Source organism: Candida margitis, assembly GCF_024628925.1.
Source record: "Candida margitis strain CBS 14175 chromosome Unknown scaffold13, whole genome shotgun sequence".
In the NCBI taxonomy this organism is placed as follows: domain Eukaryota; kingdom Fungi; phylum Ascomycota; class Pichiomycetes; order Serinales; family Debaryomycetaceae; genus Lodderomyces; species Lodderomyces margitis.
In genome coordinates this window covers 156,940-170,744 of record NW_026261855.1, presented here as the reverse complement: position 1 = coordinate 170,744, position 13,805 = coordinate 156,940, and the positions used below count along the sequence as shown (strand labels likewise).

The 13,805-nt window shown below is 38.7% G+C and overlaps 6 protein-coding genes across 6 annotated transcripts; 3 read left to right on the top strand and 3 right to left on the bottom strand. All coding sequences in view use genetic code 12, as the record gives it.

Annotated features, from left to right (window-relative positions):
- Nucleotides 1-96: 96 nt before the first annotated feature.
- STB3 (Stb3p) lies at nt 97-2,298 on the bottom strand (the record flags this gene model as incomplete). Its single annotated transcript, XM_051816128.1, has 1 exon — nt 97-2,298. The coding sequence occupies one exon, from the start codon at nt 2,296-2,298 to the stop codon at nt 97-99; it is 2,202 nt and encodes a 733-aa protein (XP_051670533.1).
- A 1,948-nt stretch (nt 2,299-4,246) lies between these two features.
- Nucleotides 4,247-7,639, bottom strand: CANMA_003905 (FG-nucleoporin; the record flags this gene model as incomplete). Its single annotated transcript, XM_051816127.1, has 1 exon — nt 4,247-7,639. One exon carries the CDS (start codon nt 7,637-7,639, stop codon nt 4,247-4,249), a length of 3,393 nt encoding a protein of 1,130 aa, XP_051670532.1.
- Nucleotides 7,640-7,844: 205 nt separating this feature from the next.
- APN1 (DNA-(apurinic or apyrimidinic site) lyase) lies at nt 7,845-9,034 on the bottom strand (the record flags this gene model as incomplete). The annotated part of the gene is made up of 2 exons (XM_051816125.1): nt 7,845-8,931; nt 9,021-9,034. The coding sequence occupies 2 exons, from the start codon at nt 9,032-9,034 to the stop codon at nt 7,845-7,847; spliced, it is 1,101 nt and encodes a 366-aa protein (XP_051670531.1).
- A 292-nt stretch (nt 9,035-9,326) lies between these two features.
- Nucleotides 9,327-10,574, top strand: CANMA_003903 (uncharacterized protein; the record flags this gene model as incomplete). Its single annotated transcript, XM_051816124.1, has 1 exon — nt 9,327-10,574. The coding sequence occupies one exon, from the start codon at nt 9,327-9,329 to the stop codon at nt 10,572-10,574; it is 1,248 nt and encodes a 415-aa protein (XP_051670530.1).
- A 492-nt stretch (nt 10,575-11,066) lies between these two features.
- On the top strand, nt 11,067-12,170 carry CANMA_003902 (dolichyl-diphosphooligosaccharide--protein glycotransferase; the record flags this gene model as incomplete). The annotated part of the gene is made up of 1 exon (XM_051816123.1): nt 11,067-12,170. The coding sequence occupies one exon, from the start codon at nt 11,067-11,069 to the stop codon at nt 12,168-12,170; it is 1,104 nt and encodes a 367-aa protein (XP_051670529.1).
- Nucleotides 12,171-12,297: 127 nt separating this feature from the next.
- Nucleotides 12,298-13,290, top strand: CANMA_003901 (uracil-DNA glycosylase; the record flags this gene model as incomplete). Its single annotated transcript, XM_051816122.1, has 1 exon — nt 12,298-13,290. One exon carries the CDS (start codon nt 12,298-12,300, stop codon nt 13,288-13,290), a length of 993 nt encoding a protein of 330 aa, XP_051670528.1.
- Nucleotides 13,291-13,805: the final 515 nt, after the last annotated feature.

The following is a 13,805-nucleotide window of genomic DNA, read 5'->3' as shown; positions in this document are numbered from 1 at the left end:
GTAGAATGGTCCATTGCTGCAAAATTGGAACAAAGGTTGCCATTAGGAGTGTAGTACCAACAATAAATGACCAAATATTACTTCTTTATGACCAGTTTATACTGACATCAAGTTGACTAATGCAAATGCCGCTGATTTCTCTTCATCATTATTGGCATTTGCGTCTGCAGTAACGGCTCCTCCACTTGCAGAATTGACTCCATTCTCAACTTTTGCACCATCAACATTGCCACCCTCTTTAAATACACTCTTACTCCCCACTTCACCACTGAGTTTCTTTTGTCGTAAAAATTCTGGACCTATAGATTGCCAATCCTCTTCATCAGTGTCACTTGAAATACTGCTACTCCTTTGATGTTGATGTTTGTGATCATTTGATCGAGGCAGGGTTTTTGACTGCAGTTGCAGCAGTTGCAAATGTTGTCGTATACTGTTCAACGTCGAACGTTCATGTGATTCATTGAATGAGGATTTGCGTCGACTCTTGTTTGCCTTTGCTGCTTCTTCATTATGAATAACGTAATGGCGGCTAACACTGTTGTTATTACCAACTGAGCCCCATGACTCAACTGGTGACGCATTACTCGCCGAAACAGGTGATGCTCCAAACACTACACCTCTAGCATCAGCAATTTCACCACTACTATTTCCTGTATTTCCACCTAGTCCGGCAGAGCTGTAACTGAACGCAATTGCTGGTGGTGGCAGACTGATCAGAACAGTTGAGTTACGACCTGATGATGTTGAAGCGATATAATTGTCCAAATTCTCAATCGAGTTCAATCTTGATCGATTGATAAAAGTAGGATTATTTAGGAGGTGGGTATGATGTGGGTGATGCGTGGCGTGGTAATGTCTCAATGTGGAAGGTTTAGTTACTGAACTAGGAGCTGATGAACTTGACTTTCTTCTTCTAGCAGCAGCTTTAGAATCATAAGATGATGCAGTAGATGAAATTGGTGGTGGGCTTATTTTGGATGGTACTCTATTGGCAAACTTTAGAGGTGGCGACTGTTTCTTCGGTTTGTGCTTGTGATGTGAGGTATTGTTGATTGGTGTGTCATCAAATGCAAACATCTCTTCATCTTCATCATCAAGTATAGCGTCTTGGTCGGAATAGCTCGATGGTTCATCTTCGTCTATATTTTCATGTAGTTTAGACCTTCCGTTTCTTATTAGTCTCTCATCAAGTCCAGATATGTCATCTTCCTCGTCATCGTCATCGTCTTCAAAGTCTACCTCATCCTCCTCAAGTTCATTAAATCGATTATCTTCTTCATCTTCACTGTCTGAGGCAATGGCATTATCAATACTTTCATTGGGCAACTTAATATTGTGCAAATTCTTGACTGGGTTTGTTATCGACTCTCTTCTAATCCTATCTTTCTCGAATGCACCTCCTACATCTTTCTTTTTCTTTGACCAGCCAAGTTTCAAATTAGTTTGGTTTCTTAAATCATTGATATTGATCATCTTCTTTTCCTGCTCAACCGACTGTGACTTTAGTTGCTTGCCCATTCTTTTACCGTTTGGTTCAACTTGTCCTTCGGGCAGCACTGACTGTGGTGTACTTCCTGAACGTTGTTGTTGCTCTTGTTGTTCTGTTCCTTCAGTAACGATATAATCACTATCAACTTTCCGTACTGCCCATTGACCCCAACCAATCTTTTCAAATACAACATTATTTGTTGGGTCGACTTGTTCCATAGCGGCCATTATCAACCGTCTTTGTTTACTTAAACTTAACAACTCGAATGATGGTACTTCTAAAGTTAACTGAGCAGTTATATGACGTATAGGCAATGGACCCTTTCTGATTAATAAGTCGGCCAATCTAGTAGGAGTTATTTTAGACGCCACCTGTATCCCTTCTGGTGATGATGTTGATAAAAGAAACTTCTTTTGTGCGTTTGATAAAGTATCCACATGACCATGTGGCGGGGAAGTGGCGTCAAATGGTGGGGACATTGTCTGTGACAGGTGTTGCTGTTGCTGTTGCTGCTGCTGTTGTTGTTGTTGAGGACGTAAAGGAAGTGGTAGCTTCTGTGGCATATTCGGTTCAACTTTTACTTGTTGGTTGAAACCATTCTTCTGGTTGTGGTTGCCAATTGTGTGGCTGTTGATATTTTCAGAGGCGTGGTGACTTCTTGGCTCACTGTTGCCGTTGTCGACTGTGTGGTTATTGTTCTGTTGTGGCTGCTGTTGTGGCTGCTGTTGTTGTTGCAGTGACGATTGCATATAGTTGTATATTGGTGACAATTGGACGTGATTGGAGGTGGAGTTATCTAAGTGACTCATATTATAATACTGTTGTGGCTATTGAGTTATATAACCAAGTAGTAGTAATAGTAGTAGTAATAGTAGTAGTGGTAGTAGTAGTATATTATACAATTGTAAATCTCAGTTTGTTTAGTTGTAGTTATATATGTAAGAAATAAAAGAAGTATATAGGTAGTTTTGATGATGAAAATTAGGTGAAATAAATTTTGTTGTGTGTGTATATATTTTGAAAAATTTCAATTGGGGCAGACAATACAGACAAACAATTATTAGATAGATATTACAGTTATAGATACATAGATAAAATAAAATAAAATAAAATAAAATAAAATAAAATAAAATAAACAATATGTGTAGTACTGTATATAAGGGGTTATGTTGTTTCTCAGTATGCGTGATTATATTTTTTATTTTAAATCTTTAGGTTTGTGTAATTCAAAAAAGTGTGTCATGTAAAAGTTATTTGTTGAACGTGTTTTGTTTTTATTTTGATACGTATGTATGGGTGTGTTCTAGGCTCGGTGTGTCGCGAAATAGAGACTACATTTAATTTCTATTCGACAAAGGTAACAATAATATTATTTATGACACGTTCTGTTTAATTAAAATAAATTAAATTAAATTTAATTTGTCCCAATTGGTGTATTATATACACTATATGATGTAGTTAACCTATATAGTTAAATGTAAAAGCTAAATACAACTTCGCGCATTCTGTCATGTAGTGGCAAGAAATGGCAATACTGACCTAAGCTTTAGGCTTTTCTTCTTTTTCTACAAAAATTGACCCAAGTGGAAAGACACTTCAAAGGCTAAAGAGCTATTTTGATAAACAATGAGTTTTAAAAATAGAAAATAACCGCCAGCTTTGGGGAGCGAGAAGAAAGTTGAAGAAGAGTAAGAAAGTCTTGGAAGGTTTAAGAAAACCGCAATATTTATGAACACACACAGTCAAACCGACTTTCTCTTTTGAGTAATTGGGGGAACGCATCTTTAGAAAAGTCTGTGGCTCAATTTTACTTCTCGACCAAAGTCATGCCAAAAATTTAATTAAAAGCCCACACAATCAACACTTCTAGCCAACAGCAGTCTGTTATGCTGGCTGCTTAGTAAATCTAATCCCTGTTAAAAGGCTTCGAGGAACTTCGACACTGCAATTGCGCTTAAACCTGATAAAGCTTTTCTGTGCAGGTACACTACCACTTATGACCAGCCAACTACATCAACAACTACATCAACAACTACATCAACAACTACTACTATATCTACTACCACTACTACTACTACTACTACTACTAGTGCTGCTACTACTAATGTCGATGACGTATATAAACCCACTCCACTTTATCATACTTTCGTTCCCTATATTGCCCTGCATACAGCTGCATATTTAATTTGGTATATGACGTACATGTATAATATCAATCTGTTATTTTTCATTTTTTTTAACATTCTATGCATTTACCTCAATACCACGGTGGTTTCACATGCACAGTGTGAAAGTAAAATGAGTCGGATTTAAATGACCACCCAGCTCTCATTCTTATTACTAGCAACTATATTCCCAAAGCAGTACAGAAGCACTACCCTAAAGCATCAGCAACTTATTAACAAACAAAAGGTCAAAAGTGTAACAAAGTTTCTTCCAACGGAAGACTTCCCCTCCTCACCCCCACAAAATTTTAAACTTTTATCATAAACAACTTGTCAACTCTTTCTGTTTTTGTGTGTTTAAAATACCATCGTACAAGTTGTTGTTGCACCTTTGTTTGCATTGTTTGTAAAAAGTGCCCACATTGAGGCTAGTGTGTGCATAAGAGAGACCCTTAGAAATGTAACGTAAGAGCGCCACACTCACTCTACCTATAGAAACTAAAAAAAAAAAATTAAGATACAATTGTCATAAACCTACTCATAGAGCCTATACATCGATGAAAAGCCACAGATGTGTATTCTCCCACCTTACTTACATCTCATCAACAGTAAATGACCAATCACCACTAACAGGATCATACTTTTCATACTTCATTCCAGGCAACTTCTGCAAATTCTCAATATGCAATTTAACAGCATCAGAATGTGGGTCCACTATAGGCAACCGATCTTGCTTATTCAATGGCCAACAATTGTGTAATGTAATTTTGGCTGGTAAATTCAATCCTTCACCTTTGCGAGGCTTCAAATCATCATCGGGGTAAACTATACATGATTTATTATCAAATTCAACAAATTGGAAAATATCATCCAAATTCAACATGGTTGATAAATCAATTGGTTCAAGGTATTGCAAGAATCCATAACCTTTACGGCCAATTTTGAAATTGGGGATTGATTTAAGTTCTGATAAGGTCTTTGTTTTCAACTCAGATATTGATGGCGATGTCCAGTATCCTTCTTCATTAACGTCTTCCTCGTATTGCTTCTGATTTTCATCTGCTTTCAATTCCGCCTTGTTGTTACCATTAATAACAACCTTATCATTCTTGGTTTCAACTGAGGTCTCACCATTCTCCTTCTTCTTTGCTTCAGCAGTGATTTCACTTTTCTTTACCTCATCACCATCACCATTAACTTTCTTCTTGTCACTCTCCAAAGCAAAGGAAACTTGTTTTGTATTGGTAGCATCATCATCTCCTCGATCATTGATTGTCAAATTATACTTGCCATTACTCTTTTCAACAACTAATTTCTTAAAATTGTTATTGGGGCGGAATATATCTGACGTAATAATAGCCAGATCAGTAACTGGAGAAAACAAGTGATCAGTTTTCTGTTTGAAAAGTTCATCTTGCGCCTTTTCAACTGGCTTCACTGTCGATGGCAATACACTAACTTTGAAAAGTGGAGTGATCCTTTGTGCTGTATTGCCCAATGTCACCACCTTTTTATTTTGCAGAGGCACAGCAAATGATCGTCTAAGTATAGTAGCTCGTGGCTTTTGATTAGTACCATAATCTTGATTCTGTTGTTGTAGTTGCTGTTGATTAGTGCCTGAAATTGATTGAAATAATGGGTTATGTCCATACGGGTCTTGGGAATTGATATTGGCCAATGGTTGCGTTTGTTGTTGTTGAGTTTTTTGTAAAAACAGCGGCTGACCTGGTTGTTGTTGTTGCTGCTGCTGCTGTTGCTGCGGTTGTTGTTGGTTGGAAGCACCAAAGAGTCCACCACCAGATCCAAATCCACCAGCACCACCACCAGTAGTACCTTGGTTAGATCCGAATAAGCCACCACCAGTTGCACTACCAGCGCCGCCACCTCCAAACAAGCCACCCGATGTGTTACCACCTTGCTGATTGTTGCCAAAAAGACTCCCACCAGATGGGGCTGTACCAGCAGGTTTAGAGCCAAATAATCCGCCTCCAGTGTTTGACCCACCAAACAATCCTCCACCTTGTTGTGGCTGTTGTTGTTGCTGGTTCTGTTGTGCGCCACCGCCGAATAATCCACCTGACGTGGTACCACCTTGTTGGTTGTTTCCAAAGAGTCCACCACCCCCAGTTGCTCCTGCAGGTTTCGATCCAAACAACCCTCCACTTTGTTGTTGCTGTGGTTGTTGTTGACTATTTTGTTGGCCAAATAATCCACCTCCAGTGGTTCCAGTGGCTCCAGTGGTTCCAGTGTTACCACCAAACAACCCACCTCCCGTCGCTGGTTTGGCTCCGAATAAACCTCCACCTGTTGCTCCAGTGTTGTTCGGTTGACTTCCGAATAATCCACCTCCAGTTGCTGCGCCTCCGGCACCGGCACCTTGGCCAAACATCGATGTAGATCCTGCAGGCTTTGCACCAAACAATCCGCCACCCTGTTGTTGCTGATTTTGCTGTGCTCCACCACCAAACAACCCTCCTCCTTGTTGCTGTGGTTGCTGTTGTTGATTACCCTGTTGACCAAACAATCCTCCACCAGTATTGGTAGAGCCGAATCCGGTACTTGGCTTAGCACCAAAGCCCAGAGATTGCTGTCCTCCAAACAATCCACCACCAGACGCACCTGTATTTGACCCAAATGCATTACCTGTATTGGACTGCCCAAAACCACCTGATGCACTACCAAATGCATTACCTGTGTTTGACCCACCAAATAATCCACCACCTTGTTGTTGTTGCTGTTGGTTGTTGTTAGCTTGTCCAAATGGCGAGCTTCCAGTGTTACCAAACCCACCACCAGAAGACCCAAATGCGGAAGTATTACCACTACCAAACCCAGTAGCTGGCTTTTGACCAAATGCATTACTTGCACCACCACCTCCACCAAATAATCCGCCACCTGTGGTAGTTCCAGCTCCACTTCCAAATCCAGTTGCTGGTTTATTTGCTCCAAAAGCATTGCTAGTGTTGCTAGTTCCAAATGGAGATGCTTGTTGTTGCGTAGATCCAAATGCACCCGATGAACCAAAGGGTGATGCTGTGGGCTTGTTAAAACTAGAGCCAAATGCAGAGGAGGCGTTACCTGTGTTGCCAAATGGTGATGGATTGGATTGTCCGCCGAAGAGTCCTCCTCCTGTAGAAGGCTGTTGTTGTTGCTGCTGTTGTTGTTGTGCAGCACCACCAAACCCAAATCCAGTGCCGGTGTTGGCTGTACTTCCAAAGGCTCCTCCACCAGCAGCACCTTGGTTCTGTGGGAACCTTCTGCCTTGTTCATAATCCTTCAATCGCAACTCTTCAAATGAAAAGTTTTTGTATTCTGGCATACAACATACATTTTGAAACACGTTGTTTATATTTGCTGAATCCTTTTCACTATGGGGTGCAAACGGCTTCACGGCAGTACCGTTATTGACATTGGGATCACCTTGGGCTCCTCCAAACGCATTTGATGTGGTTGTCGATGCACCAAACGGAGATGTTGTCGCGTTATTAGCTGCCGGTGAACCAAATCCAAAAGTCGATGTAGTCGCTGGTTTGCTTCCAAATAATCCTCCACCAGTGCCTGTATTGGCAGAGCCAAATGCAGATGTTCCTTGAGTACCACTACCAAAGACTGATGATGTCGATTGTTGTGGCTGTCCAAATGGCGATGCAGAAGCAGTAGTATTATTGGCTGGATTCGAGCCAAATAATCCACCACCACCACCTGGTACTGCTCCACCCGCGGTATTGCTTCCAAATGCCAGCGTACCTGTAGTATTACCAGATCCAAAGACATTGCTGGATCCAAAGCTTGAAGTTGGGTTAGATGATGTACTGCCAAATAATCCACCACCACCTGCTCCAGTGTTGGCATTGTTTGTTCCAAATGGTGATGCGTTTGTATTTGTGGCTGGTGCTGTTGTGTTGGCACCACCACCAAATGGGGAGTTGGTATTGGCCGTATTGCTTCCAAACCCTCCAAATCCTGAAGATGCACTTCCAAACATTAAAATTGATGATGTGTATAGAAGCCAATTGTTAGATCAAAGTGGAGAGTGCTTTTTATCCTTTGATGTATCCAATTTTGTTTTTTTTTTTCTCTTTTTCTAAATGAATAAGTTCTGATTTTTTTTTTCATACTTCTCTCTATATTTTACGCAAGCCGTTTTACTCTCTATAAACTATACAAAAGAGAAGTCGAGTAATCTACCCCTATTTTGCAGCCAGTTTCCTCTTCTTGATAATCTTTGTAATATCAGCACTCTTTTCCTCCTCTTTCGTCCTCTTTTTGGACTTGACTTCAAACTTTTTCATTTGCTCGTCTCTTTCCTTTTTACCTAATTCCCATAACTCATCTCTCTTTGTAATGAATTCAGCATCATCTTTTGACTTACCTTCAAGCCATTCGAGCAATTTAATCTCTTCTCCATAGATTTCGTCATTATCACCAACGGGTGTCTCCAACACTATAGGTATACCTTGCAATCTGTCGCAGTTGGCAATGGCTCGAAACACCTCTAATCCAAGAAAACCTTGACCCAACTTTTGGTGTAAATCACGATTGGCTCCCAATGGAGCTTTTGAATCATTTAAATGTATAGCAGAAAGATACTCAGCTCCAATGATTTCATCAAATTGTTTGAGGAAGCCATTCCATTTCTCCTCATCAGTAATGTCGTACCCGGCAGCAAATGAGTGGCACGTGTCTAAGCAAACACCAACACGTGATTTATCATCAACCATATCAATCACTTCACGTATATCCTTCAAATCAGATCCAATGAGGTTCCCATGGCCAGCCATATTCTCAATGACAATTTTAACAAATTCAGTATCTTTAATAGCTTTATTTATATTATTAGCCAATTGTTTCAACGCTTGCTTTCGATCACCATCTAAACTTGAACCAGGATGAAAGTTGTAGAGTCCAATATTTAATTGTTCACATCTTTTCAAGTCATCAAGAAATGAGTCGTAAGCCTTGGCTTCCTTTTCAGGATCAGGGTTAGCCAAATTGATAAAATAAGAACCATGAGGCAATATATCAGTTCTAGGGTTATACTTGTGTAGTTTGCATAATTCAGCAAATTTTGCAATATCTTCTGGCTTCAAAGCTGGTGATACCCATTTACGAGGTGATTTCAAAAACAAAGCAAATGAATTACCACCTATATTCATGGAATTCGTGATTGCTTTGTAAATACCTCCTGACATACCAACATGGGCACCAAATTTGAATTTATTATTGAGATTTCGCTCATATTGGAACGGTTTCTCAACCTTGACTTTGGGTGTTTTGCTTTAGGGGAACACAATGTTAGTGACAACTCGGTATATATAATTATGAGAAGAGACTGGAGGGGGGGAGGCTATTCAATAGATACATACACTTTTGGCGGCATTTGTAATATATTGTTGGTGTTCTAGAAATACATTGATAAATTTTTTTTCACTTTACGCGTTAAGAGATAACGAAGTCAAAAAATAGAAAAAAAGAGTAAAACGAGTGAAAAGAGTGAAAAGAGTGAAAAAAAAAAGTATGAAATTGCGTAATGAAAAAGAAAAAGAACAAGAACAAGAACAAGAAGACTTTGTTCCAAGAAGTGAGAAAAATTTTGGATCCACAGTTGTTATCTACAAAAACCAAAATAATACAAAGGTACACAAATTTTTCCTACACCACTTACAAACCGGATGTCCACTATTAACAATACGAGGTTATCAGTACTCCGATATCTCACTGCTTTCTTTATCCCAGACGCAAGTCTACATTCTCGTCAAAAATGGATTCTAGGTCTTATCAATTTATCAGCAGTTGTTGTTCTATGGGTATCATCGAGTTTCCTTGTCAATGCCATTGTTGAAGATGACTCATACCGCAAACCTTTTTTCATTACTTGGATCAACACCAGCTGCTTTAGCTTCTACATTATACCCTATCTCAAGTTCAAAAAGTTGTCATTACGTCAATTCATCAACAAGTTTACCAATGAGTACAAGTATCACCAAATACCGAGTAAAGATGGGGATGGGTTAATTAGAAGTTATGGATCCGATGAGGATTTGAACACTGTTGTTGCCACACAAGTCGAGGGACAACCGGGTAGTCTAACCTGTGTTGAATCAATTGGTGAAGAAGTGCACGATAATAATCCATTGGATATCAACATTTATGATACGTTTAAATTATCAATTCAATTTATTATTCTTTGGTACTCGGCCAACTTAGTGACAAACGCCTCGTTGTCGTATACATCCGTTGCTTCGCAAACCATATTATCATCAACATCGTCGTTTTTCACATTGATCATTGGTTACCTTGTATCAGTCGAAAGCATCAACCAAAACAAAATTATGGGCATATTGCTAAGCTTCTCGGGGGTCTTAATTGTCACTAAAGCAGACACATCGGACAATAGTCCCAATAGAGACCCTGAGAATGGACCTTCAACAATGTTGATCTTATGGGGCAACCTATTGGCATTATCAGGAGCTTTAATCTATGGAATTTATACCATCTTGTTGAAATTCAAAACATCGATACCAAATTCACGAAAGGAACGTAACTTGAATACTCATTTATTCTTTGGATTTGTTGGATTGATTTGTTTTCTCGGTTTATGGCCAATACTTGTCATTCTACATTTCACCAAAGTGGAAGTTTGGTCATTGCCTTCGTCAAAGGATGTATGGACTTGTCTTGTATTGAATGCTGTAATCACGTTTATAAGTGATTTTTGTTGGTGTAATGCTGTATTATTAACTAGTCCATTGACAGTCACTGTTGGACTATCTATGGCTATCCCATTAGCCATGGTTGGTGATTGGGTCTTGAAAGAATTCCAATTGAATTTGTTGTATGTGTTTGGCGCAACAATTGTGACTGCTGGGTTCTTGATTATAAATAAAGATGAAGAAGAGGAATTTGTCATTGATGAGTAAATGTGACTTGAACAACTGGGATATAAATTGAAGTGAGAGCCTCAGTCAAAGAGAAGCGTTGTTGTAATAAAGTCAATTTTCATTGGTTGCAACATCATACGGGGTACTGTTTCACCTTGTTTCATGATATGGCTAATAATCTAAATCAGAGCAGTGAGTGGGCGAGGATTGTTTATATTACATCACCTCAATCACATTACTAGTTTAGTCTCTTCACTCAAACATGTACCAAGAGATTATGCAACAAAGAAGGTAGCATAACAAATATTTATTCAAGTTGATTGAGCCAAGTATGTGCTTTGTTAACATTTGAAAATTTTATAGAAGTATATAGAGACTAAGTCATTCGTTTCAAGTTCCTTGGACTAGAGTCAGTATAAGTGAATCAAATTATCATTTGGCAACAACCATTTTATCTTTTTTTTTTTGCGTGATAAACAGTAGGAAGAGGATAACCCATTCGTCATTTACAAACAATTTCCTTAGATATATATGAGACGATCACTACTACCGCCACTATGGATTGTTTTATCCTTCACTTTACTCCTCCTCGTCCTCCCTCAATTAACCTTGGCTGAAGATCACGACGACATAAATCAAGACGCACCGTCTCCTCAAGATTCACTCATTATTGATATCCATAATGGAGATTTATCTCAACTACAAGGCCATCGCGATTATTATTCGATCCTACTATTCACATCATCGAATCCTGCTCATGAATGTGGACCGTGTCAGCAAGTCATGCCTATGGTTGAACAAATTGGTAATTTGTACTTGGCACGCTATGCAACTTCAAATTTACAAATAAAGTTTTTCAATATTGATCTTGGTGATATCACCAATGCTGTCATTTTCAGAAAATTGAAGATGGATACTATACCTCATGTATGGTTGATTCCTCCTAGAAGTAGTAGTGGTAATGACGAGGTACGATTGAGTAATGAAGATGGTTCAGTTGAGGGTATTTTTGAGAGTCCCCATTTAGAATATCCCCTAAAAAAGGCTTCACTTGAGATACAAATTGTCGAGTTTGCCAAATTCCTAAGTGAGGTCTTGATGGTTGATTTACGTGTTGATACGACAACAGGTCAAAATGGTGCTTCACAAAGTTCAACAATTACATTTTTAAAGACATTTATCATCACCTTTACAATTGTCGTATTGATCAAAAAGAAAGGTTCCGGTTTCATATCAAATACATCAAGAACAACCATCATGTCCTATTTTGCAATTGGTATAGTATTGTTGTGTGTTGGAGGTTCACAATTTGCAATACAGAACCAATCACCGTTTGTCACCAAAGATGATGCAACGGGGACACTAGTTTTCATAAGCGGCGGCATGCATTACCAATATGCGGTAGAGATTTTCATTGTTGGTGCTAATTATGCGTTATTAGCTGCCTCGGTTGTAAGTTTGATTAAATTGGGCAGTTATCAAGTTACTGAGTCTAGTTTGATTAAAGATGAAAATTTGAGAGTATGGTTAATTATTTTGATTTCTGTGGTAATTTATTACCTATATAGTTGTCTTACGAGTATTGTGTTGAGAAAGGATCCCGGGTACCCTTACCCATTGACCAAATTGTTTTGAGATAGATATAGAAGGTGTATACATATTTTATGACCGTTTAGAGAGAAACGCGTAATTCAGCTTCTTTTTCCTTTTGACGCGCATTCTTCAAAGTTGTTGACCCTTTTCATTAAAGCAATCAGCAGTAATGACCAAGAGATCATTGATAACTGACTATTTCTCACAGGCTAAAGTAGTTGCTAAGAAACCTAAGTCGACAGACACGTCCAAGGTTTATGAAAAGACCCCAATAGCAGCTCCAAGCAAAGGAAATGACAAGACATTGACGACAAAGAATAATCCACTTGTTACCAATCAATTCACAACTTTTAATAAGCAAGAATGGATAAACAGTCTAAAGCCCGAGCAAAAAGAGTTGTTACAATTGGAAATTGATACATTACATATCTCGTGGTTGTCGGTGTTATACAAGGAACTAACCAAACCCTATTTCCTAAACTTGAAAAAGTTTCTTCACTCGCAACAACAACAGTCGAAAACAATCTTCCCCAAAGCTCAAGATATTTATTCATGGTCCAATTTAACTCCGTTACCCAATGTCAAATGCCTCATACTCGGCCAGGACCCATACCATAACCATAATCAGGCTCATGGTTTAGCATTTTCCGTTTTGGAACCAACAAGACCACCACCTTCATTAGTCAATATATACAAGACATTGGCAATAGATTTTCCCAATACTTTTAAAATACCCGATTGCAATGAGTTGGCAAAGCAAGGTAAACCAGGTGGTGGTAATTTGACGAAATGGGCGAAACAAGGTGGTGTGTTGATGCTAAATGCCGTCTTGACAGTTGAAGCTCACAAGGCAAACAGTCATGCCAATAAAGGATGGGAACAATTTACTGAACAAGTGATTAGAGTAGCTTTAGAATACCATAAAGAGAGAAACAGTGGGTTTGTGATTATGGCATGGGGATCTCCGGCGCAAAAGAGGTTAAAGTCTTTCGAGAAGTTGTTAACTAGTAAGAATAATGATTGTCAGTTTTTGGTGTTGAAGACGGTACATCCATCTCCCTTGTCTGCACATCGGGGGTTTTTCGACCTGCAGGTGTTTAAAAAGTGCAATGAATGGTTAGAAAAGAATAATAAAGATGTAATTGACTGGAGTGTGTACTGAGTCAACTAAAAACCCATAGGGAGGATGATGTTGTTTCCACATATGACTATATAAGAGACATCTTATATTAAGTCAAAATGACTTCTAATTAGGTTACATTTATTACAAGAATAATCATTAAGAACAGCCATTGTGACCTCTCTCTCTCTCTCTCTCTCTCTCTCTCTCTCCCTTTTGTTTTGAAGATAAGTACTTTTTGAGGGTAGAGGAAGGATAATCGTGTTTCTGTGGCCAGAGACGTACAGGTGGGTTCTATTAAGCAGAATACAATATGAATAGTGAAGTTGGTTAAGTGCAGTGAGTCGTATTCAATGTCGTTTGAATTATGCGACACACCAAATACGACAAATGCAAAAGAAAAAAATAAAATGAAAATATTTATACATATATATACAACATCAACATCACCCATTGAAAAATTTAAATACAAAAGAATGAGAAAAACAATTACAGTCTTTTTATTTTTATTTCATACTAGTACGGCATAATTTTTCATACTAAAGCGACATTTATTA